We start from the raw sequence: 26,926 nt of genomic DNA on the forward strand, positions 1-26,926 counted from the left end.
TTGACTTTGAAATGGTTTAATAACTCCATATAATACATTTCTGGATAGAGATAACAGATTATCACATTAAAATATAATAATTTAAAAGAAAAAGAAAAAGAAAAAGAAAGAAAAATTCGAGATTTGCTCTCTCCGCACAGCCATCAACAGTGGACTTAAGCTTCATGCCTGTCCATGTAAGCAAAACAACAAAATCGAAACTCAAGAGGAATTATAAGATCATAGGCCCACAGATGTGCTCTTTGTGATTGTTTTACAGTTTGGAAAACTGGGGTCCAAGGTTCATCAATCCAGATAATTGGTTTGATGCTACTGCCCCAGAAATCTTCCTATTTGAAGACCCAACTACCATTTCTTTGGTCCCTTTCCAGTTGAAAGTGGACTTCTTTGCCAGCCATTTTCAGGCCATGAATTGAAAGGTTAAGATTGTCCTATCAAAGAGATTTTAAAGGCATGATTTTAGCCAAGGAGGTCCCAACAGATCTATGGTCTAGACTGATGAGGCTCCCTCAGACAAAACTGTTATCCTCTGGTAAAAGGATCTTATAATTTCTCAAACTTACATGGTAATAAGGCTGTGCTTCCAGCGCTTGGGCTTGAGCCACACGATTGGAAGGTCCCAAATTTGTGTCCTGAATAGAAACAAAGACCCCCTTTGCAGTATATTTCATGCTTTAATGAAGGGAGACCTCGAAAATGACTCCTTCAAGGTTTCCGACCACTGATCTGGTCCCATGTACTTCACTGATCTGCATTCCGTGCCGTGTAGCTTCATCAACAACCATTGTGTCCATACTGCTCCAAAAGGAAACAATGAAATCAATTAGATAAGAAATCCAAGTTTTCAAAAAGAACAGTTGGTGTTGAGACACATTCTATTTTCGAGTCTGAATTTGCTGCGGGGTGGCATTTGAAGCCAAGCAACTGTGTCCACCAGGTACAAGAATACAAATGCAGACATGGCGTGTATGAGTGGTTGCCATTCACCAGGAATCCACAGTGAATGCTCCTAATCTAAAAAAAATATGGATGACCCACACAAGGTTGACCATACACAAGGATAAAAATGGACAGTTAGAACTAGAAGATGGATAGCCAGCAGTCTAACTCATTGTTCATGTGATGTGTGTACTGGGCGGATTTTGGGTTTATGACATTCCCCGAGCGCACGTGTGATGAACGTTCAGGATCTCACACATTTGTACAATGCTGGCATGTGTACATGAGCAGGTTCAAATAGTTTCCACCTTTGCTAAATGGTTGTTCCCTGATCTCAAAGTGAAATTTTGAGGAAATAAGAAATGCACCACCAACAAAGACTCAGAATGATTATCAGGTAGAATCCAAGGAAGAGGGTTAACCTACATTCAGTATCATGAGGACTGTTATTTCCAGACTCACATCTTCAAGTGCTGAATACAAATGCCCCACATGTCCCAATGTGGCACATATAGGCAGGATCCTTGATGTTCATCAACCAGTCCCCTCCATGACTGTCTGATCCTATCCTAAAAACCAGGCTGGCCCACTTATCAGATGAGTGACACATGCATGTTCCAACCCATGGCTCAGTGGTAGACTGTGTTTCAACAATGAGGTCATGGGTTCCAGTGCCTATATGGGGTGTTGTGTGTTTTAATTTAAAAAAAAGAAGGTGCGTGACACATGCATGTTGAATTTATACACTGGTGATCATTTTCCAACAGTCCATGTCTCTGTGAATGTGGAGCCCAGCTCTTATATGTGCTGACCAGATTTTTTGGTCTAGGAACATTCACCACCGGGACCACTCTGTGATGGTCCTATCTTGAGCACCTATGACATGTTGGCACTTGTAATGCTTTTGTCTATGCATGTCCAATATCCATGACCAGTTTTCTTGCATCGATGCTCTTACAGGAGACTTCCACATTGGGTTTTAAAGCACATTCATTCTTGAGGACTTAATATGATCCTCATCTCAGGTTTTAAGTCTGTAAAAGTGTGGCCCATGGGTTCAGGCTAAAATTTTTCCAAATTGGATTATCCTGTCTGTCCAATTTTTGACCTTCTTTCCTAAAAAGGAGGTTTCGACCCAGCTTTTTCTGGTCGACTCGGCAAAAAGCAATCAGGTTGGTTTTGTTGACACAGCATTTTGGCACCTATTTTGTCGAGTGGGAGACGAGACAGGTTTGCAAAGTCCATCCAAACGCACAAGCTCAACTGTTGTTTGGATGAAAATTGCATTTAGGTCTCAAACGCCCCTTCGGAGGGTGTGTCCTAATGGGTCAGGTCAGGAAATTCGTTATGCCGGCCCAACCATATATTTTCTCAAGCCAAAAGCCAAGACAGACAGTTACCAGAAGATTAGCGAAACCAACATCCACCTTCAAGATACATGTGCAGTGCACCTGACAAGCATACCAGATGGATTTTATGGCTTGGGTGCATACATGGTGGGGCCTGCCTAATAAACAGCCCATTTCTCACACATAGGAAGATGGATTTTAGATAGCTTATCCATATTCTCTTAACAGAAAGCAAGCTAATCTAGAGCTTAACCATCACAAGTCCACGGAAGCTTATGTCACTTACATCTTTGCTCGAGATACATATCCCAGTATGAATTTGCAGCTACCCTTTCTGAAACGGAGAAGCTGCTCTACAGTATCAAAAAGTGGAGGAATGCTAGACTGTTGAAAGCTTACAGTACTGTCAAGGAGTTTAAAAGGCAAAATAGCATTAGTGACTAACAAAGGAAAACAAACTTGGGAAAAAAAGAAAGAAAGAAGGTAAACTAGGATATAGATGTCAGCTCCAAGAACTAGATCAAATCCGCCAGAATATTTTTGTAAGATTCGGCTAATGTCATCAGCATTTCCCCACTCCAGCTTCTCAGCTACTAATCCTGCAAGAAATTATCAAAGGAAATGCAATAGGGTTCTCATCAACATCACCTAGTAATGTGCCAAAAACAATTCCATGTGAGAGAGATGCTAGGGTGCACTTTCGGTAGGGCTGTCAACAAGCCAGGCTCAGGTCAGGCCAAGGTCTGTCTAAGCCTGGCCCATGAAGTAAAACCTAGGCCTGTGCCCGGCCTGAACGCATGACAGGCAAAAAGAAACAGGTCTGAGCCCAAGCCCAGCCGCCCTCGTGTGTAAAAGTTCTGGGATGTTCATCAATTGTGCCCCATTATGCATGCTATACAACAAAAGAGCCCTTGAAATCATAAACAGGCTGGCCTGGGCCAGGCTGACAGGCTCTTAGACACCAGCTTGAGCCCGGCCTGTTAATAAACGGGCTTAAAATTTAGGCCTGAGCCCTGCTTAAATATTATTTTTTTGGATTTTTTATTTTTTATTTTTTTCCTTTTGGAAAGTTTTTTTTTTTTCCTGTTAGCTCTAATAAAATTTTGTGTTGCCATTGAAAAAAATTATTAACCTTTATGATATCCACTTGATTAGACTCAAGCGTTTGGAAATCAATTCAATTGTGCATCCAAAACAGCAGCTTAGATGCGCATCCAAAATCCATTTTCATGTGCCATTAAAATGCAGCCTAAAAGAACAGTCTCTAACTACAATTAATTGACATGCGGTCCACCTTTGAATGAGCTATCCAATGCAGATCAAATTATCCAAACGCCTTCAATGAAACGGGTTTCTAACTGGAAGTGACAGTATGCATTGTTCTGCTACAGTAGGTTCTCCATATCTCATACGCTCTCTTCTCACCAGAAAACCTATATCACCACTGAGGCAGAATAAGGTGATAGTACAACATCAATATTAAAATAGTTGGGAGCAATCCACCCTACACATGGCATATTTGCAAAGTCAATCTGGATTGTCCAAACCACTGGCCCCAATTGGCTGCAATCAAATGGACACTTAAAAAAGGAAATAGTCAACAGTCCAAGTCCAACATGCAAAATCAGATCATTAAGATCATCTGATCAGCGAGATTTTTGGGCTATGCTCCATCCACATTGGGATCATTGATTTAGATGGTCCTGATTCCTCCACATGCATGCCAAAGGCACATTGGATGAGTCACACCACCACTTCAAAATTGTTGGTGAATTATCGCCAGTCTTACACTATAATTGAATATTCATAAATAAGAGCTTTGCTTAGGGCTGTTCACGAGTCAAGCTAGCTCGAAAAACTCGCTCGACTCGGCTCAAGTCAGCTCGGATTGACTCGGCTTGAATGGCTGATTCGGTCCGACTCAAGTTAATTATTTAAAGCTCGAGTTGAGTTCGAGCCGAGTTCGACCAGGGGGCATTTCAACTCGACTCGACTCGAACTCGACTTGACTCGAAGCTCGAACTCGAGCTCAACTCGGCTAAATATTATATTATATTATATATATATATATATTATTATTATTATTAATATAAGTTTTAAGTTTTAACTTTTAAAAAAGAAGAAAACAAACCCTAGAGTCTCTACCTGACCGCACACCCGCCAGGACCACCACCACCAGTTTTCATTTCAGCTCCACAATAGTATGATTTCAATTTCTTGAGATCTACTTCTTGGGCGAGAAACCCAAGAAATCTGAGATGGGTTCTTCTCAGATTTGTTAGAGCTTCAAGGAAATCCAATGATCTGATTGGCTAGAGCTCTTTACTTGGATTTCTGATCTGTGTTCTACTCCGTTTCTTTTTTAGTACTTGGATTTCTACTGGTGGAAGAAGATCAAGAACAGATTGGTTCTTACAAGTTTCCTCATCTGATTCAAAGCTTTGTTTGGTTTTTTCATCGGGTTTTGTTTTGATTCTCCTAAGATTTTTGAATTTTTCATCAATGGAGGAGGATCAAGAACAGAATCCATCACTCTCTCACCCAACAAGCTCGAGCTCGACTCGAGGTAAACTTGACTCGACTTGAACCACTAGCTCGACAGCTTTGGCAAACAAGCCAAGCTTCAATGTTGAGCTCGAGGCCGAGCTCGAGCTTGAGCTCGAACTCGAGTAAAGCATGGACAAGCCGAGCCGAGCTTGGCCCACATCGACTCAGTAGAAAAAGATTTAATGAGGATAATGTGAAGAAGAGATGAGAATATTGAGAGAGAAGGAGGAGGAGAGTTTGGGAGAGATAATGTGTTAGGCTTGCATGCCCTAACACATAATATTTTATTATGAAAAAGCATATAGTACACTGCAGGGGAATAGGGAAGTGTGCACATGCACTTACACTAAAAGGACACACAATAAATACAATACACTAGCATTCTCTATACTCCCCCTCAAGTTGGAGCATAGATGTTGATCATGCCCAACTTGTCACGAACACAATAAAGAGCATCTCGACTCAAGGATTTTGTAAGAACATCAGCAAGTTGATCCCCAGATCGAACAAAAGGAGTGACAATTTCCTTAGAAGCGACTTTCTCTCGAATAAAGTGACAGTCAACCTCAATATGCTTGGTTCGCTCGTGGAAAACTGGGTTACGAGCAATACGGATGGCCGCTTGATTGTCACGGTGAAGAGGAATAGGACCCGAAGGAGGATAGCCAAGTTCTTCAAGAAGATTGCGAAGCCACACAAGTTCACATGTCGCATGAGCCATAGCACGATATTCAGCTTCAGCCGAGGACCGGGCAACAACTGGCTGCTTTTTGCTCTTCCAGGTTATAAGATTGCCACCTAGGAAGGTACAGAAGCCGGATGTAGAGCGGTGATCAAAAGTACTACCTGCACAATCAGCATGGGAATAGCCAGAAAGATGAAGATGACCATGCAACTGAAAGTAGAGGCCAAGACCCGGGGCTGATTTTAAATACTGAAGTATGCGGTAGACAGCCGTGAGATAAGAAGTACAGGGAGCTTGCATGAATTGGCTAACAACCCCCACTGCAAATGAGAGATCTGGGCGAGTAATAGTCAGGTAAATAAGCCGGCCTACAAGTCATCAATACATCTCGGGATCAGTAAGGAGAGGACCATCATCTGGTCGAAGCTTCTGTGAAGTATCAATGGGAGTAGTAACAGGCTTGCACCCTAACATGCCGGTCTCCATGAAAAAATCGAGCCCATATTTTCATTGTGACAAGACCAATTTGGATGATGAGCGAACAACTTCAATTCCGAGGAAGTAGCGAAGAGGACCAAGATCCTTGATTTCAAACTTGGTCTTCAAAAAATCTTTGACCTCCCTCATTCCAGCAGAATCACTACTGGACAAAACAATATCATCCACATAGACAATGAGAGCCATGATGCCCGTCGATCAACGACATATAAAGAGAGAATGATCAGCATGACTATGAACAAAGCCAAACTTCAAGAGAGCCTGACTAAATTTTTCGAACCATGCACGTGGAGATTGTTTGAGTCCATAAAGAGCCTTCTTCAACCGACATACAAGTGCAGGGTTGTGAGAAGCAACAAAGCCAGAAGGTTGATGCATGTAAACTTCCTCTGTAAGATCCCCATGGAGAAATGCATTCTTAACATCAAGCTGAAACAAGGGCCATGATAAATTAACGGCCAAGGAGAGCACAACACGAATTGAATTAAGCTTAGCCACTGGAGAAAATGTCTCGAAGTAATCCACACCATGAGTCTGGGTGTAACCTTTAGCAACAAGACGGGCTTTATAGCGATCAATTGAGCCATCTGGAAGAAACTTGATTGTATAAACCCATCGACAGCCAACAGGCTTATGGCCTATAGGAAGTGGCACAAGATCCCAGGTATGATTCTTCTCAAGAGCAGACATTTCTTCCATCATCGCCTTTGTCCAATCAGGACTCTGAAGAGCATGTGAAAGAGATCTAGGAATAGTCTGTGATGAAAGGGAAGCTGCAAGTGACTGAAAAGACGGTGAAAGATGATCATATGAAACGAAATTACTAATGGGGTGTTGAGTACAAGATCGTGACCCTTTGCGCAAGGCAATGAGAAGATCTAAACTCGAGTTAGGAGAGTCACCTGAACCAACATCCAAAGTAAGCGGAAGGGTAGATGACTGAGCTTGTGAAGATTTATCTCGACGCTGATACACCCGCAGAGGCTTAGGCTCACCCATATCACCAACAGGATGCTGAATAGAGGGGAGAGGAGTTTTCCCATGATCATTAGTGGAAAGAGGATAAGAGTTATACTCCCCCTGACGCGCAAGAGGATCACAGAGGGATCGGCCTGGAGAGGAGAAAAAAGAAAGATCCTCAAAGAAGGTGACATCGGCAGAGACATATTTCTTGCGAGTCAATGGGTCAAAGCATTTATAACCTTTCTGACTCCGAGTATACCCTATAAAGACACATTTAATCGCCCTGGGACTAAGTTTATCATTACTCCCATCCAAAATTTAAACAAAGCATGTACAACCAAAAACTTTAGGTGGTAGATGAAATGGATTATCATGAGGATACAAAATAGTAAATGAAGATTTATAAGACAGAATACGTGAGGGTATACGATTAATAAGAAAGGTAGCAATTAAAAGAGCATCACCCCAAAAATGTTTGGGTAGATGCATACCAAGTAGAAGGGTGCGAGCAACTTCAAGAAGATGACGATTCTTTCGTTCTGCAATACCATTTTGTTGAGGAGTGCGAGCACATGACGTCCTAGATAAAATACCACGTTCCTGCAAGAAGGACAGAAAGGCAGCAGACATGTATTCTCTCCCATTATCAGAATGGAGGGATTTGATGGAACAATGAAATTGAGCGCACACTTCATGATAAAACACTTTAAACGCGTCAAACACTTCACTTTTAGATTTCAAAAGATAAATCCAAGTCATGCGGGAATAACCATCAATAAAGGTAACAAAATATCTAAATCCAAAAGTCGAGGTAACCGGAGCTGGTCCCCAAACATCCGAGTGAACTAGAAGAAAAGGTTGAGATTTCCTCTCAGAAGAGCTAGGAGGAAACGTAGCACGATGATATTTAGACAATTCACAAATATCACAGCATAATGGTTTAGTGACAGGTAAGGAGGGAAATAAAAGTCTCAATCTAGCAATGGATGGGTGGCCTAAGCGGCAATGCCACCGAGTCATGGACTCTTGATCTAGAGAAAGGGTACTAGAAGCGGCAACAGGTGTATCATCGAGAAGATAAACGCCTCCTCGCTCATGCCCCCCACCAATCACTCTCTTCGTCTGTAGGTCCTAAAACAAACAATAAGAAGGAAAGAAGGTGATGGAACAATTGAGTGATTTAGTAAGAGAGGTAACAGACAATAAGTTTAATGGAAAACGAGGCACATGCAATACGGAGGACAAAGACAAGGAAGAAGAGAGATGGATGAAACCAATCCCAGAGATGGGAGATTGGGTTCCATCTGCGACTGTGACATACTGAGTGGGAGAAGAAGAAGAATAAGAAGAAAAGAATTGCAACTTACCAGTCATATGGGAGGAAGCTCCAGAGTCAATGACCCAGGAGGTAGGAGAGGATGACGCAAGAAGGGCGGTACCTGACTGGGCCGAAGCTGCGTGAGAAGGCTCAGGAATATCCCGAATGTGAAGCCGCATAAGGGCATCATATGCCGCCCGAGAAATAATAAGACTCCCCTGAAGTAGACTGCTCAGCTGTCGGGGTGGAAGACTGTGTCTCAGAAGTAACAGTGGAAGTAACAGAAGCAGCGGCATACGTAGGACAACCATGTAGCTGCCAGCAATAATCAATAGTGTGATTAGTTCCACCGCAATGTGAACAAATGCGGGAACCATCACGTCCTCGTCCACGTCTACCACGACCACGAAGACTACAGCCGCCGCGACTGCGATCTAGATCGCGACCTCTACCACGACCACCAAAACCAGAAATGCGCCCTGAGCTCAAGGATGGTACCCGAAGACCAAGGGAGGACTGATCGCCAACAAGATGTGCTGAACGCTCGGGTGGCACAAATGAATGAGAAGGAAGAGTAGAGATTATAGCACGCTGACACATGGCATAGACTGTCGTCAATGGGGGAAGAGCATCCTGCATAACAACCTGATCGCAAACGTGAAGATAATCAGAACTCAACCCAGCGAGAAACTGCATGATACGAGTATCATTCCGTTGCTTATGAGCATGTTCATGATCCTCTTTACATTTGGAAGGAAGAGGTTGATACATATCCAACTCATCCCACATACCCCGAAGCATCGAATAGTAGTCTTTTAAGGATCTGGAGTTTTGTTGAAACCGACCAATTTCTTGAATAAGCTGGAATACCCGTAAAAAATTCTGAGATTCCGAGAACATATCATGAGACGTATCCCAAATGCCTTTAGCCGAGGATAAAAACATCACTGAGTGGCTAATCAAGGAATCCATGTTATTCAACAACTATGCAATAACTTGATAATTCTTCTTTGTCCAAGACTTGTAGGTAACATCTGTAGAGCTTGGGGAATCATCCAAAATATACGACAACTTGTCACGGGCTCCTAAAAATACTTTTACAGATTGTGCCCATTGAAGATAGTTGTCACCATTCAACTTAATGGAGGTAATCTGCAAGGGGTTAGATTCAAGAGACCCTATGCCAAGAGATGAGGGCCCTTTGTCAGCCATAATAGAGTCCAAGAGAAATAAACCTATGCCAAGAGACCCCCTATGCCAAGAAAGATTGATTCAAACAACTCTATCTCACTCAATCCTTCAACATAACAAGAGATAAACCTCAAACAAATATCAATCATCCAAAATACCACGAAACGCAGTCAAATAGGGCCTGACCGAGTGAAAAACGGCCCAGCCGCACGCCCATTTGAGGTTAAAAACCTCTCAAACATTGATCTTAAGTAAAAAATCCACCATGGATAGCTTGGGAGGAAGATTTCGGTCCATCTTGAGCAAAGAAACCAAAGAAAAGCTTACCGATTTGAGGTAGATCGAAGAAAAACGGAATCTGGAACCGATTTTCGAATTTCTCTATTTCGCCCAAAATACCATGAAATGAGGTCCAATAAATTCTGAAAAAATCATGACAAATCTTCTAAAATCAAGATCTATCAAACCCCTAAACTTTTAGCTCAAATAGAGCCCATGCGTCCGTACAACGCTGACGTCAGCAAGGTGACGTGTCGCCTCTCAACCTGTTGGATGCGGAATGCCTGGAACTTGCTTTGATACCAAGTAGAAAAAGATTTAATGAGAATAATGTGAAGAAGAGATGAGAATATTGAGAGAGAAGGAGGAGAAGAGTTTGGGAGAGATAATGTGTTAGGCTTGCATGTCCTAACACATAATATTTTATTATGAAAAAGCATATAGTACACTGCAGGGGAATAGGGAAGTGTGCACATGCACTTACACTAAAAGGACACACAATAAATACAATACACTAGCATTCTCTATAGACTCGACTCGGCTCGATGCCAATAGGCACGTACTATAGTACAAGTCAGCTAATACGCCGCCACATATGCCAGCCTGGATAATAGGTGTAATGTCCAAGCCATCCACCAGAAGGTAGCCCTATGTAGATTCCCTATCCCAAGAATTAGGTCGGTCCACAATAACCGAACAAATATACGGTTGTGAAGATCAAAGTTTTCTAGCCTGTCCAGTTATTTCTAATATCATGGCACACCAAGTGGACCACCTTTTATCTTTAAGCATTAGCATCAATATGGCGATTGGCGAGGTCCATGCGATGGATGGGTTGGACATTTCACCTTAGTGGCGTGTGCATTAACCGACTTGTACATGTGTTTGGGCTTAGCAAAGCACCCATACTCCCATAAATAAAATCAGATATTAGTTTATTGCAATAAAGACCAGAACTTGAGAAATTAATCTCTTACCAACACAATCCGGAGTTTCAGATGGCTGGTGTAGCTCAATATTTTTGTTCAAGATCTGATAAGAGAAAAAGTATAAAGAAAACACACAAGGTAAACAAAGAAATTAAAGAACTTGACTAAAACTTGGGTACTGCTTGGAAGAAAGAAGAAGTGCAAATGGCAGTTGTGCCCTATTTAAACAGGCCCAACTTCACATTGAAACTGGCGCTTCATTTGGAATGCATGGGAGCAGAATGGAAAAGTCTGTCAAACCAGCTTCAAATGGGAAGGGAACTCGTTTCCTCAAACAGATGAAGCAATCGTGCCGTTTGGGTCAACGGCTATTTTGTTCAATACAAATATACTAACTTCAAAATGCACTCATGTCCATTTGTAGGTCCTTCATTGTTTGGGGTGGGGGATGTTACTTCTCACCCAAATATTATACAATGCATCTTAGGACAGACATGAAATGCATCAAGTAATAATATGGGGCAGGAAAAGGCAGAAAAATAGAATTCCTTATGCTACCATATCCAGCTTCCATGTAGCCACAAACACACTGCTCATAACATGGTTTGTACCCCAGAGAAAGGTGGATTCACTTGTGATTTGGGTAATGAAAGAAAGGAAATGTAAGAAATTAATGGGCATGTTGTATATAGACACTATGGGTATGGCAAATGCAGTGCATGTGGAGAGAGTAGGGGGGAGACACTCAGGGAAAGGGTGCGGCGAGGGAGGGATTTCTTTGGTGTGGGCTACAAGCAAAGAAGAGGAGTTGATGTGGGCTACTCCAAAGGAGTTGAAAGGACAAACATGCCCTTGGGTTGAATGGCTACGCAGATGATAAAACTGAATATTTCTACCCACCCCACAACTAATTACAGTAGTAACATTGGCCAAATGCTGCTCACATGACATATAGACTATAGTATAGATAAGCTAGAAAGTTGGGCAATTTAGGGTTTGTTGGATGCTTATTTGAACTAAATTGCCGTAGTCCAATTAAATATAGAGGTAAAAACAGAAGTGAATGCAGGATCTTTCTACTTCATGAGGATGAACAACCAATAATTGCAATTCAAAATGATTTGGAAGCTGGTTCCTCTTTATGAATGCAGGTGGGCTAGCCCCAATTTGATTATGTTCACTCTATTGATTTGAATAATAGCAATTTGAATCTTCATTTTTTCGGTGAGTAATAGGATTACTAAAAGAAAAAACCATAGCTACAAAAGAGGTAGGGAGACATTATAATTGAATGACTGACATCACGCCTTTAGCTCAAGAGTTGGCTTCCACATTAGCCATTCAAATTTATAAAACAAGATATATTTGTATTTATGAATTATTAAATTCACATTGGGTGCGATTAGATGACACTGATTCCCATTGGCCAGGATGACCATCCAATATCATTTTCTCATTAGAAATGAATCCAGAAAAGAGACTCCTTTCAATCTGTTACCGATAGGAAAAGCAACAGAAAATCCTTCTAATAATACTGGAAGATGTTGCGTTTTTTTTCTGGAAAAAGAATAGCTTTTGGCAACAACAGGGGATACTGTAAAGAACACTTTTAGTATGAAAAGTGTTGAATGTTAAAAAAGAAAGACAACAAAAAAAAAGAGGGAATTTTCAGTACCAAAAGATGACAAAATCCAGTTTTAAAATAAAGCATTGTAGAAGGGCGAGATGGTCCTTCATCATTTGAACAGATTGTAAATTGCATTATTACAAGGTCGTTTTGGCAAACAATCTCTGCTGCAGTGACATGATTTTTTAATGTAAAAATATGATGTGAAACAAGATCAGCTTCAATTGTGTCACTCTTCAGCAACATGTCCAAGTAATGAGCACCTCCCAAAGCATGTGAGCCACCATAAAAGACCGGCAGAATAGAGACCTCATACTCTTGGGTCCCACTGGTACATGCTCCCCACTCTTCTTGATGAATGAGTAACCTTGCATTCTCCATTTCCTTGGGTTTCAATTGATCAATGTCCGCAACACCCTGGGCCCCTCTCAGACGCATCATTGTCTTTTTCCCTGGAAAGAACATCCCTCCATCAAACAAAACCATCCCCTATAGATTGGCATCATCCTCTCCAACCAAGCACCCAATATTAACATCCTTCCTCAACCCATTGGCGAACATGTTCTCCACAATTCTAGTGGGATAGAGCTTCCCCTCCACCGAAATCAGAATCAACCTATCCACTTTTCGGGATTTTCATACAGTAACTTCAATGGCTCAAGGCACATAAATTGTTGATCCACTTCAACATCACCACAATCCCAGAGTCCAAATGGTTCTGATCACTTGCTAGTCCTTTTCATTTTTTGTGGGTGCATGTGGTGTGGGGTACGGCCCTTTTAACAACCTTATAAGCTGATAATTCAATACTGCTATATGAGAATATTTAAAAATCTATTATTAATTATTTAGTTATATTAGAGCCACAGGCATTAAATGTATAAAACATATGTAGCTAGATTAAAATACATTTGAGTCTTGTAATCAATATATAAAGAGATTAGGAAACAATGAAAAACAGATACTAGGTTCCATCTAAATGACTTTTCGAAGATGGATTCTCTTCAAATTAGAGTTTACTGGTTACAGTCTTCTTTTACAAATAATTGAGAATGTAAGTTGATTTTACATTCCATGCAGTGATATAGTGGAGCTACTTGGATTGCCATTACTAGGCTAAACGACAGAACTAAGAGCCTGTTTGGATTGGTGGAATCCAAAAGCTAACCATGGAAAAGAAAACATTTTCCGCCGCTTGCAACAATAAAGTAATCTGTGGAAATTTGCTTTCCTATCTACAGTTTCCTTATATATATATATATATATATACACACACACACACACACACACACTTTTTAAGACATTTCAATTTTTGACCATTGAACATCCCACATTTCCATGGAATCGGGAAAACTAAAACAGACAACTATTTAAGGATTCTTTTCCACATATTTCCTTGTCCACTATTTTTCTCAGATACATTTTTCTTTCCAATTTTACTTTTTAGATTCCACCAATCCAAATGAAGATGAAAGCTCTATCATGCTTGCATGGCTTTGCATGGTGCTAATCGGATGGTTAGTGCAGTGGTTAGAATAGTCTAACCAATGAGATCTCTTATACTGTGGTATGTCCATGATGGTGCCATCAGATGAACAATTCTGACCATCAGTAGTAATCCCCATATATACAGTGAAACAGTGATCAGGTTGTCACAATTTAGGTAGGTGTGGGGTTCCACAAGCCACCAAATAGGTTATTGTATCCAGTAGTCCAATACATAAACCCCTATACTACACACATCCAACATTGGATAAAAATCCAACATGTAGTTCTTTCACAATTGCTGGTCCAGAAATGGAAATTTGAACTCGACAATGTGTAAGCATTCCTAACACAAGTAATGGGAAATGAAAAGAAGAAAGAGACTAGATGATATTAGACCATGCCTTGAGAACTTCTTCATTATGATCAGTCAAGACCACCTCACGACAAAATCTGCTACACAGTATACCTGTAATGCCTGAAAACAAGAATGGAGTTCTAAGGCATCATTTTATGAAAATGGAAAAACAGGTCAGCAGTTAGGAGAAAGCATGTGCTAATTATCAGAACAAGCTCCGCACATCCATATGTGATGAATATCTGGTCATGTTTTGAGTGCATTCATTCTTTTCTTTTCTTTTTTTCTTTTTTTTCTTTTTTGGGGAGAAGCTAGGATAGAACCCGAGATTACAAGCTGGAAACGCAGGCTGTCTACCACTGAATTATGGGCCCAAACCCATCCGATGTGATTCTTAAGAACACCTCTTTGGCTGTATGCATGTGCATGTAGCTTTTTAGGAGAAATATAGATGCACATAGACATCACTATGGTAGTAGACAGGAAAATGCAGAGGCTACTTCTGAGAGTAGGATTTCAAGACCCACTCTCCCCACACAGTATGACGTCTAGGCCATTTATTAGGTAGGGCCAATAGCATATGTGTTGTGGCCTGGAAGTCACTTCAGTTTGGTATCCAGTAGGCCACATGTATAAAACAAATGGATGATTAGAAGGAACTTACTAACAGCCCACAATCGACATACATGCATGGCCCACCTGATGACCAGTCTGGCCTGTTAATCGGGCCTTGAAAAATACACGGTGTAGTCCCCCCAGTGAATGGGTAAGATCTCAGAGGAAGGACAGAAAATCCTTCTCTTGTGAGAAGCCTCAGCAGTTCAAGTACCAATGCATCACAATGACATTCATAGCAATGGAATACGCATCTAAAACAACTGTAGCTCTATAATTGACAAGAATCTCTCTCTTGCATAAAATAGGGACCCACCAAACATCCCCCCTATTATTATTATTATTTTGAAAGGAGACGATTCCAATAATAAAGAGAAACAAAAACAAAGATAGCAAACCAGCAAGTTACCCTCTTGTCACTCCGCTATCAGGCCAACAAAAAAGGGAAACAACAGAAAAAAGAAAAAAGAAAAAAAAAAAAGCCAGCCCCACCAGCAAAAACTGCAGCTAGAAACTTCAACATCACTAAAGACAGACTCGCTAACAGATCTGCTGATCAGCACCCCCTTGAACCCTAGTCTCTTCAGTGCCCAATTAATCGCCATGAGCAGGATTCTGTTAGGAGACTATCGGTATGGCCTCATCTTTGAACATTCTTCTCTCCTTCTACACCCCCAGAGTACAGAAAGGAAGATCATCTTCCACAAAATCTCTAATCAGCCCTTGAACAGACCACCATACCAGTCCAACAGCACTTCATTGATGGACTTCTTAAAAGCCCAACAGGTCCCAAATTGGTCAACAAATGAGGACCAAAGAGAAATGAATGAATGGACAATCAACAGTTTCCTCTGTACATTTGAAACACATGTTGGGTAAGACCATGTTGCACTCATTTAGGTTGTCCAACATTAGAATTTTATTTGTAGTCATTCCCAAGCAATGGGGCCTTCCAAACTTTACACGAGGAGAAGAATTAACCACCCTCAAAAATAACACCAACAAGAATGATCTTGCCAAAATACTGGCATTTGGAGCCCATCTTCAAACTTTTCTGTCACTGGTCAAACTATCTATATGAACTTCTTGTAACCAGCCAAATCGATCAGCAAACAAATTGATTGTGTCCAACAAAATGTTATGCAATTGGATATTCTAGACTACAACATCCCCCACCATTAATGTCCTGGACCTTATCATCGATTCATCGTTGATATTCACAAGAGTGAACAAAGCCTGATAGAACATTGCAAGCGGCACATCATCCATCCAAGCATCCATTCAAAACCAGATTTGTCTCCTCTACCAAACAGAAAACGAACACCCCTCCTGATTTCCACACTAACTCTGCTGGAGCCATCGGACTAGTGCCCCACCTAGCTAATAGCTTTCCACACCTCGAAACTTCTTGAACTAGCTAGCACCAATCCTGGGAAACCATCTTCCCTTCAACACCATATTTCCCCCACTCACATGCCTCCAAAAAGTGTCCGGTTTCTCCTCAAACATCCACCACCACTTGGAGATCCCAATTCCCATCTCTCAATGCCTTCTTGACAAAGTACATAAAGGCAAATAAGATAGATTGTTCATTTCAAATAGAATCATATAGACCTGATCCCTCCTCCCCCACTCCCACCAACACCCCCCTCCTGCCCAGGAGAAAATATGATTGTGTTAAGATCACTCTACACACACCACAGGAGATTCCATCTAGCATAAGCACTTTGATCAAAACTGGGACTGCAAGCTTGGATTATAAAGGCCGTAAACTACCATCATCGTCTACCTGAAAATTTCCCCTACAGCACAAATAATCGAGACAGGAAACTAAAACCCACCTGTTTGTCTTCAACCATAACCCACTGTTTGCGATATCAACAATATTGGCCGATACATCAGCCGATATTATTGATATCGCACCTCAGTGATATGAAACTTGCAGGAAGTTGTGGGATTTTTGGATATCGACGATATTATTGTAATGAATCACAATGGATCACATTGTATTGATTATGTATTGTCAATACAACGATATTGATAGTAGTAACACTTGGGTTTTCAGGAAAAAAAAAACTTACAAAATTCCATTTCTATGTCAAGTCTTCCACTTTTAATTCATTTCTTAGATTTATAAATGATACGAATTGATTTTGAATACAGTTGCATCACTTCTTTGAGATAGCACAATGGTTTAGGACCTTATACAAAGGAAACTTATTGCGTGCACTTGCTTTTTGTGATATTTTGAGTTTTAAGTGTGTAATTATGTATTTTTTAACATCTCTTGAAGTTTCATTGAAAAATTCGACCAAATTTCCCAATGTTTCACTGTTTCCGTATCCCAAGGGTGTAATACATCCATCAATACCAATCTTGAAAACATTGACCATAACTGTGTCATTGTTCCACATCATAAAAATTGCCCCACAGACCTGGTGGCAAGTAAAAATGCGAAACCTTTATTGATTTAGATTCATAAATCACATTGCCATTAACACTGGCCAATTCTGATTCTTGAAACAAACAATAACAACTTTTCTCGTTCTAAGCAATTTTTTAAGAACAGACCAACAAATGGGGTTACCAAGCCCCTCACATTCCATCACACAACCTTCATTGTAAATCTTTTTTACCCCTTACCTCCTTTCTTCTCCTTGACTGCATACCCATTGAATCTAAACAACTTAAATTTGCCAATTCTCACTTCTTCTTCTTCTTCTTTTTTTACACACACACCCACGCACGCCGCAGTGGGATTTCACCACCTATGGGTTTCGACCCCAAGACCTCATGTTGAAACTCCTCGTACCTTTCCTGTTGAATGTTGAATTCACCATGGATTCCTCCATGTCTTACTGTTACATATATGAATTTTGATGGAATAAAGGAGAGATGTAGATACAACCTACATACAACTTACCGACACCTGAGCCTAATTCGACAACTGAACATCCTTTAAGTATGTCGACATTCTTGGAGAGGTAATTGTTCAGCAGCAAAGCACCTGGCCATACCAACTGCCCTGTGAGATCATAGTCAGCTGCCACACAAATAATGATTAGTAGACAATATAAAACAGGAAGGTGTTAGAAGAAACCATATGCAACGCTAACATGAATAGCATTCCTATGTGCCAGTCTGTGCAAGTGGCTCATGGTTTACATGATCCAAGCAATTGAACTATAGGGACCTCAGATGGATGGCAGCTGCCCTAAAAATATTCCAGATGAAAGATCCTAGCTATTGATTTGTAGCCCCCTAACCAAAGGTTAGGATCTCCCAACCTTGGACATTGTTAGGGCATCCTCCATCCACATGGGGCTCATCATATCAATGGTCTGGATTACCTAACCAAGGAGCTATTATTTAACCTTGGGCCCCACATGCATTGATTGGCGTATGAAGGACACTGTTGAAGCTCTGATGATGAAGACCTTATGATTTCTCTGACACGCCAACATTGAAACATAAATTAGAATTGAAGGGCATGTGGTTCAAAACATTTTGCAGTATGACTTGGTTTTGACTGAATCATATGGTTTGGTTTGCAAAAAAAAAAGAAGTCAACAGATGATGTTCACAGATTTGGAACTAATACAGACATGTCAGGGCAAGTTGTACCAGTAGTTAAATTCCTAAACCGCTATTTAAATCATGGGGTGGGGGTTGTTGCTACTTATACCAAATGACAGGACCTAATTCAGCTGTTATTTCATCATCTTGGTAATTTCAATGGCTTCTGAAGTCCACCCACTAAGGGGTCATTTGGCACCATGGATTTGGGGGGGTTTGAGGGGATTTCAAATCCCCTGGTATGTTTGACACCATAAAGTAACTGGGGGTTTCAAATCCCCTCGAAATCCACGGTGAAAGCTTGGATTACATCTAAAATCCTTCCAAGAGTTGCATGTGTAACATGTGTGTCACTAGACTATTAATCTATTGGGCACATGGCCCACTGATGATATCCCAAAACGATTAGATTATCAATTGCATCACTATAATTACTTTAATGCGATGATCTGAGCCGTCCAAACATTATCCATGTAAATCAACAGTTAAAAGTCGTTGGTTAGTCACTCAGATGCGATCTTGTGCTAGTAGCCCATCCAAGACTTGGAATTTCATTGTTTTCAGGCAAAGTATATATTTCAATGGGCTTGTTACAACCATTGTGTCAAACATTACATACATACACTAATTAGAGATATTAAAGTTGATTTAGTTATTAAATTCAAACCCCTGTAAATATACTATGCATAGCTACTTTTGGATTAGATGGGATTCTAAATTCCGGGTGCCAAACACAATGGGAGGATTCCAAATCCAGGGGTTTTCAAATCCAAGGGGTTCCAAATCCACGCTCCCAAACAAGCCCTAAGTGATGTTAACTGGGATTAATCCTATATTGTTTTGGACATTGTATAAATGTAGTTTATTATTATGTTACCTGAGTGTGGTTATAGATATTGAGTCTGACAAGGATTGGAAATGGTGGATCCTCCAAAATCCAAAATTTCAAGGATTAATTAAAACATATGGCAATTTGGTTGAAGCCATGTAGTAAGGTATTCAATAACGGTAACAGTGGTTGTAACAGCCAGCCTTACGGTCATGACAAAATGGGCCGTAATGGTTGTTATGGCCCTCGTAACAACCATTACGGCCCTATAACAGTTGAAATTCTTTTAAAAGAGAAAAGTATATCTGCCCATTATAGACCCATACTGGCTCATTACAAGGCCGTAACAGCCATTACTAGCCCGTTACGGGATCTCTCTTTTTTCTTTCTTTTTTTTTTTCCCAAATCGGGCATTACAGCCCCATATCGCATAATTGGCACCACCGTTGCCATTATATAACAGTCATTGTTGTCATAACGTAAAGATTTTTTAATACCATACTGGGAACCATAATGTTTTTGTCTTATGCAAAAATCATTATCGTCATTATAGCCTTGTCCCAACTATTTTGTGACATGCTATATGAATTCAGTTGGCCCTAATTCCTGCCGAAATAATAAAATGCTAACATATTTACCCCTGAGATAGATGTTAAAAAAATCGTAGTATCTTTCTTTTTACACTGCTAAAGCCTCCATTTGGTCATCATCATCATCTAAGCCTTGGCCCAAATATTGGGGTCAGCTACATGAATCATGTTCCGCCATTCAACTCTCAAGGGCTATAACTTTAGTTAGACCATAGGTCATCAACTCTTTTCTTTCTACCTCCACCCATGTCCTTTTAGGCCTTCCCCTTGCGCATTTACAACCTTCAACTTGTACCAACTCACTCCTTCCAACCGAGGGAGTTCTTCGTCTCCATTGCCCATGACTAAACCACCGTGGATTTGGAATACCTAGATTGGAAATCCCCCAGATTTGGAATACCTTGGATTCAGAATTCTCTAGTTGTTTTTGGCACTCTGGATTCAGAATCCCCTGTAATCCAAAAATAGCTATGCGCTTAAATTATATAGTCTATTTACAGGAGTTTGAATTTAATTACTAAATCGACTTTAATATCCCTAATTAGTGTACATATGTAATTTTCATACAGTGATTGTAATAAGCCCATTGAAATATATACTTTGGCCAGAAATGATGAAATTCCAACCCCCGGATGGGCCACAAGCATAGGATCACAACCAAGCGACTAACCAATGTTTTTTTTACCGTTGATTTACATGGCCAATGTTTGAATTGCTCAGATCATTCTATTGATGCAATGTTAGTGATGCAGTAAATAACTTGATTGTTTTAAGATATCATCATCAAACCACGTGTACAATAAATTAGTAGCCTAGTGGCACATGTTATATATGCAACTCTCTTGCCTTTAAAATGAGCACAAAAAAGGAGAGGATTGTTAATCCAAGCACAAAGGAGGGATTGCAAAGCTCACCAAAAGTGTGGATTTGAAATCCCCTGGATTTGGAATACCCTCTAATCCACCCTACCAAACGATTAACGAATTCAGAATACCTTCAAATCCCCCCAAATCCGCAGTGCCAAACAACCCGTAAGCCTACCTTTCATCATCTTATTACATATCAGTGCCACTCCTAAGTTCCCTTAAATGCATTTATTTCTAATCCCAGCCTTCATTGTCTTGCCTCTCATCCTATAAACATCTCGTTCTTTAATTGCTCAACATTCTGCCCATAAAGCATGGTTTGTCTTGTAGCTAACCTATAAAATTTCCCTTTCAGTTTGAGTGGCACACAACAATCACAAAAAAATCCAAAGGCAAATCTCCATTTTTTCCACCCAGCTTGAATTCTATGGGCAACATCCATTTCAATCTCTCCATTTTCATGAATTATAGACCCAAGATATCAAAAGTGGTCATTTTGGAAAACTTCTTGGTAAAAAATCTTAACTAATTCCTCCTTTCTACTCCTATTGTTACTAAAATTGCACTCCACATACTCTATTTTAGTCTGACTAATTTCAAATTATTAGATTCTAAAAGCACCCCTCTATAAATTTGGCTTTGTGTTTATGCTCCCTCGTCTTGTTAATCAAAACTGTATCTGCAAACAACATACATCATGGGATCTCTTCCTGCAAATGCCTTCTTAACTCATCCATAACCAATGTGAAAGGGTACGGGCTTAATATTGACTCTTGGTCTAAGCCTCCAATAATTTGGAACTCACTTGTCTCTCCACTAGTGGTCCTCACATTTCTCACCGCTCCCTCATACATATCCTTAATCATGTCAATATATCCTCTTGAGACTCCTTTCTTTTCCAACATCCACCAGATTAACTCTCTAAGGACCATATCATGAACTTTCCCTAAGTTAATAAAGACAATGTGGGATCCTTTCTCCTCTCCCTGTATTTCTCCATTAATTGCCTAAGTAGGAAAATAGCTTCAATGGTAGATCTCTTGGCGTGGAAGGAAACTGATATTCTAATACATGTCTCATACCTTGGCCTTTTGCTCAATCACTCTTTCCCAAAGTTTCATAATATGGCTCATAAGTTTAATCCCACAATAGTTAGTACAGCTTTGCATGTGTCCTTTCTTCTTATAAGTTTAAAGCACCCATCTGATGTTCTTGGAAAATTAATAATAACATTTTAAATGCTGTAGAGGAAACATGCCAGAATACTGCACTATTCCCAAATGTGCTCAAAATCATGTCAAAGACTCAAAATATTCCCCCAAAATATTGTAAGCTGATTTTGTAGCCCAATTGGTATGGTGCCCTATAAATTCTAAACAGTTAATAGGTCTATGATTAAAAAACAGCAGTAGATGTGCAGCATATCTCATCTCCAATACGTAGACGACACGCTTCTTTTTTGCGAGGCGAAGATGGATTATGTTGGAACTTGAGAAAGATCCTAGTGTGTTTTGAGGCAGTCTCAAGGTTGAAGATAAACGCGGCGAAGTCAAAAATGTTGGGTGTGCACATAGATCTTGAGGATCTACATCGGATGACTCTTGCTTTCGAATGTCAAACCGATTACTTCCCGACTCTTTATTTGGGCTTGCCTCTTCGCTTGGGGAAACCAGCAAAGTACCTTTAGGACAAGTTGATTGAAAGGATTGACTGGAAACTTGCTACGTGGAAACGTAGGTATATGTCTTTGGGGGCCCACATTACTTTGATCAAGTCGGCATTTGCCAATATGCCGTTATATTTTATGTCATTACTTAAATGCCTAAAATCAATGTTGGATAAGCTTGAGAAGATGGGGAGGGATTTCCTTTGGCATGGGGATAGTGAAGGGAGAAGGTTCCATCTTCTAAGATGGGAGGAGGTTTGCAAGCCAATAGCAGGTATAAAGCCTCTACATATTATGAATATGGCTTTGATTGGGAAGTGGATTTGGAGATTCAACGTTGAGGAGGGGAGGTTATGGAGAAATTTGATTGCAGCCAAGTATGGGGTGCAGGAGGGAGGTTGGTTTGTTAAGGTCTCATCCTTCGACAAAGCTTCAGGTGTTTGGAAAGCAATTATCGGAACGCATCATATGGTGACCAGGGGCATTTCCTTCAAAGTCTGATTGGGTTCTCGAATAAGATTCTGGGCGAAAATCTAGCGTGACTCGCAAGCGCTTTAGGGCATGTTTCCTAGACTTGCCAGGCTAGCACCGGAAAGGCATGTGTGCATGGTGGATTGATACTCAATGGTTGGGGGGAAGTTTGTTTGGTGCCCCTCTTGTCGGATACTGAGGTGGAAGACTTTTTATTGTTGTTGAAGCTTCTTGATTCAGTTGCTCCCTTCCCAAGAAGATAATATGGTGTGAGTAGGGAGTAAATCATGCCAGCTCTTAGTTAAAGTAATCTTCAGGTTCATCTTTGCAACTTCTGCCAAATCACCCATTTCATCATTGGTTCTACAGAGCTCCCCTTAGAGTTGCAGCTTTTGTTTGGATGGTAGGCCGGAAGAGAATCCTAACCATAGACAATCTTCAAAGAAGAGTGCTTGTGTTGCCAAACATTTGCCTTGTGTGCATGGGAAATGAGGAATCAATCGATCACATTTTTATCCATTGCCCTTTTGCCTCTAGAATATGGGATTTCTTCCTATCGTGGTTGGGTACGGCTTGGGTAATGCCTAAGTCTGTGGAGGAGCTTCTCTGGGTCTGGCATGGTGGGGGTGGAGGGAAGGTGCAAAAAGTTGTGTGGCGTTTGCTTGTTATGGCAATCTTGTGGGCCATCTAAGGTCTAGGAATGACCGGTGTTTTCGCAACATCATAGAAGGGGAGAATGAAGTGATCTATAGGATTAAAAAGCTTACGTCTGAATGGGAGGTGTACGTTAAGGAGGCTTCAACTCTCATGCCTTTTTGAGTTTTTTAGGTGTTGTATTTTTATTCTTTTCACTTCGACATTTCTTAATAAAATTACCGTTCTCTTTAACCAAAAAAGTAAATGTGGAACTTAAGTTTCAAGGATGGGGAATCCCTTCTCTAATAGTCCAAACACTTGAAAGATTTGAGTATCAAAGGCCAATGATGCTCAGATTCTTTAAGAAACTTGGGTATCTACTCGGATGAGGATTACAGATCCTCCTTCCCAAACTTAGATTGAGTTTTGAATTCCATGCCTGCTAATTATTTAAAGTTTAGATTGAATTTTATTGGATAGGAACAAGTCCATTGGAAAAGTACTTTGACATGATTATACTATAAATTGAAACCAAATCTTTGTTGTATTTGTATCTCTAGAATTTGGGATTTAGAGTGATTCTCATGTATCATCTTTCCAGTCTCAATACCTTACGTATGATTGACTTACTACTCTATGTAAGGAGCCCATGAATTTCTTCGCAGTTGATACCGATAAGTGTTACTCAAGTAAAACATAGATCCTCTCTCCTCTATGAAAAGAGGCCATGGTTCCTTTTTCTTTAATTGATAACTGAAATTTATTAAATAGAAAGAAGGATGTCCAGTAAAGAAAGGGAAGATTGCCAATCAGCAATGTCATGCACCCCTCCCCCAACATGAGAAAACCAAAGGAGCTCATGATTTACTCACACAAAGGGAGAGCATTAGCAGGGGCCACAAAGTGACAGTTCACAAAAAGTCAATAAGCATGGATACCTAAGAACTGGGAGGGAGTTTCTAAGGAGGGAGCGGCAGTGGCACCTCAGGTGGAGACTGGAGAGTTCCTATAACTAAGGCCCATAATCATGAAGACACATTCCATTTTAGTCAAGATATAGATCTTGGAATAATTTGCGCTTGTCCCTTGCCAACTCTACTCTATTTCAAGGAATACTGTCATGTACCTCATGTTTTCAAGTTCCACGCAGCTCCATCCCCATGAAACATGCGTGATGATCGGGATTGTTTATATGATAGGCCACGGTGTGGATGGCTGTATGCCAAATATGCCAGTGATTGGACAACTCTGGCAATCAAGTTTAGGGTTTGCGCATTTTGCTATTAGAACATCTAACATTCTGATTGCAGGACACTAATCAGATGGCTGCCATAGACCAATCCCCTCGCTTTTGGGATATAGCCCACTCCACATGGCGGCCCACCAGAGTAACAATCCCAATCAACTTATAGCTTTCCATGTGTACCACAAGACGGGAGCTGCATATAAATTCTATCATGCGAGTTGAATAAATAGATTCCTATGTTTATGGTTGTCAATCTGTCAAAGTTCACTCTAGGCTGATTTATCCACTTATTAGCTTGATCTAGAAATAAACCTTCGTTTGAGGTTTCCAGTTTCAACCAAACAGTTGTTGTCACCTACAATGAGAAATTCTGCTTAATACAGAATAAGATTTCCTCACCACTGATCAAGTTGTATGGAAAAGAGGTCATTCTCGGTTAATCATGCTTAAGGTTAGATACTCGGGCCACTGGCAGATGGTACCCACATGGCTGAAAAGGTGACGCGATCCAAGCCATCCATCTTGGAGGCCAGAACTCGAACGACCCACATTACCAAATCTTAACAACATGACAATCTTACTCCAGAAATAAGCAGACTTGTCTATTGAACTTGGAATGTTGATTGTTACTGTTTCTGATGGTCTGGATATCTGCATCCACAGCATGACCCACCAGACGGTCAGTCGGATCATCCAACCATGCAGGGGCCCCACACATGGATGACCCAATCACCCAACGCGGAGTCTGATCAATACAAAATAACCTCTATAAGAACACCCAAATCAAGATTCTTAGCATTTACTAAAAATATACATGGGTTCTCAATCCTGACAAGTATGCCACACCATGGACAGTCAATGCCCCAGAAACCTCTCTGATGATACAATCCTAACCATTCAATTTTCAGACAACAACTGGAATATTAAGAAGAGAAACACATCGAGGGTCCACATTCAGGTATTTTAAAAAAAAAATTAAAAAAATTTTAAAAAAATTAAAAAAATTAAAAAAAAATTAAAAAAGGCCCCAATATTGGTGGCTAGGATCTCCCTATCTGGGAGATTTTGGGGGCACGGCCCATCAACTTTTGGACACACAATACCAAGGGTCTGGATTATCAAAACATAGGCAGCACTTGTCAGGGTAGGAAGCAGGAGCAAACTGTACAAAGACTCCTCTTGTATTGAAACACTTACTAGAAGAAGATTGAAGGCAAAAGAGCTGAAGAACATGGGACCCAAATGTGAAAGAGGTGAGCTGATAACTGCAAGAAATAAAAATTGAAAATATGATTAGAGAAATTGCAAACAAAAAATGGGTTTTCTCTATTTTTCTGTTGTTTTATGATTATTACTCGCAATTGATGAAAAAAGACTCATCCAGACAGACAATCTCTTCTTCTTCTTTCGCTTCCTGCATGTTTTTCTGGTTTGAAAGGTTTTCTCTATGTTACTGTATTGTATGAGGGCTTGGGGCTAGACTCGGCTGTTGGTGGTGACTCTTCAAACGTACGCATGACATAGTTGTAACGTAATCCAGACCGTCCAAATCGCTGGCCCCACTATGGATGGAGCAGTAGTCAAAAACCACACTGAGAACGTGATGCTAACGGTTTGATTTTTCTTCCCTTACAATTGGAGCACTTTCTAGTTTACTTTCGACCATTCATTTGATAGACATTCATTGGATGGTCATCATTGCTTGATCATGTGATTGTAGAGATATGACGTGGGACCTACAATTTTTATGGCCCGGTGCCACATGAAGGTGAGTTACCAACATTATTTAAACGATGGGAAACTAAAGCAGCCTAAGCTCGGTGACTGCCCGACTTAGCTCGAAAAAGCTGGACTCGACTTGGATCGAAACGCTGTTCTAATTGAGACGAGCTATATTTTGGGTGCTCGGAACATTTTGAGTTGAATTTGAGCTGACGTAGCTCGACTAGGCTCGACTTGACTCGACTTTAAGTTATATATAAAGTTTTTTAAAAAAAAACCTTATCTAGTCACTCGACCTTACCCGTATGCCCAAACCAGCGAGCCCTACCTGTTCTCCCTCCCTTTCACTTAAATCGCCCCAAATCGCCCCATTTCTCCTTCCAAATCGTCCAAATCGGTCGTCCGTCTGGCTACATTTCGTTTGCCCAGCATCTGTCCGGCAGCATTTCGTTCGTCCAATGTCTGTCCAACGGCATTTCTTTCGAAAGTAAGTCCTATCCTCCGACCTCCACTCTTTTCATTTTTTCCGGCCGTCCAAGTA

At 40.6% G+C, this 26,926-nt stretch overlaps 2 protein-coding genes and 1 long non-coding RNA gene across 10 annotated transcripts; all 3 read right to left on the reverse strand.

The window, feature by feature from the left end:
• On the reverse strand, window positions 1-26,175 carry LOC131226740 (uncharacterized). 8 transcript variants are annotated; one of them, XR_009162001.1, is made up of 10 exons: window positions 26,019-26,157; window positions 25,861-25,928; window positions 25,294-25,408; window positions 17,707-17,826; window positions 14,215-14,288; window positions 10,747-10,801; window positions 2,786-2,887; window positions 2,575-2,683; window positions 564-795; window positions 1-168 (listed from the first exon to the last, which is right to left on the reverse strand). XR_009162001.1 is itself a non-coding variant. In XM_058222434.1 (9 exons), exons 1-9 carry the CDS (start codon window positions 26,041-26,043, stop codon window positions 675-677), a joined length of 708 nt encoding a protein of 235 aa, XP_058078417.1. In that variant the 5' UTR covers window positions 26,044-26,157; the 3' UTR covers window positions 1-674. The 8 variants fall into 8 exon arrangements, 7 of the variants coding, with proteins under 7 accessions (XP_058078417.1, XP_058078415.1, XP_058078414.1 ...); XM_058222434.1 differs by having other exon boundaries at window positions 1-795; window positions 17,707-17,790; window positions 25,245-25,314; XM_058222432.1 differs by having other exon boundaries at window positions 1-795; window positions 25,245-25,314.
• On the reverse strand, window positions 6,787-8,922 carry LOC131226742 (uncharacterized). Its single transcript, XM_058222438.1, has 2 exons — window positions 8,349-8,922; window positions 6,787-8,112 (listed from the first exon to the last, which is right to left on the reverse strand). Exons 1-2 carry the CDS (start codon window positions 8,674-8,676, stop codon window positions 8,075-8,077), a joined length of 366 nt encoding a protein of 121 aa, XP_058078421.1. The 5' UTR covers window positions 8,677-8,922; the 3' UTR covers window positions 6,787-8,074.
• On the reverse strand, window positions 14,437-17,711 carry LOC131226743 (uncharacterized). Its single transcript, XR_009162002.1, has 2 exons — window positions 17,587-17,711; window positions 14,437-17,485 (listed from the first exon to the last, which is right to left on the reverse strand). It is a non-coding gene; the product is annotated as an uncharacterized LOC131226743 (long non-coding RNA).
• Window positions 26,176-26,926: the final 751 nt, after the last annotated feature.

Source organism: Magnolia sinica, chromosome 15 (assembly GCF_029962835.1).
Source record: "Magnolia sinica isolate HGM2019 chromosome 15, MsV1, whole genome shotgun sequence".
NCBI classification, from domain to species: Eukaryota; Viridiplantae; Streptophyta; class Magnoliopsida; order Magnoliales; family Magnoliaceae; genus Magnolia; species Magnolia sinica.

Bases quoted from the DNA above. Each gene is read 5' to 3' on its own strand.
- LOC131226742 (XM_058222438.1), bottom strand. From the start codon at position 8,676: ATGGTTCCCGCATTTGTTCACATTGCGGTGGAACTAATCACACTATTG. The intron at 8,113-8,348 runs GTAAGTTGCAAT...TGTTTGTTTTAG, and splicing joins AGCTTCCTCCCATATGACTG to GACCTACAGACGAAGAGAGT.
- LOC131226740 (XM_058222430.1), bottom strand. From the start codon at position 26,043: ATGAGTCTTTTTTCATCAATTGCGA. The intron at 25,929-26,018 runs GTAATAATCATA...TATTTCTTGCAG, and splicing joins TCTTTTTTCATCAATTGCGA to TTATCAGCTCACCTCTTTCA. The intron at 25,409-25,860 runs GTAAGTGTTTCA...TGTATTGATCAG, and splicing joins TTGCCTTCAATCTTCTTCTA to ACTCCGCGTTGGGTGATTGG.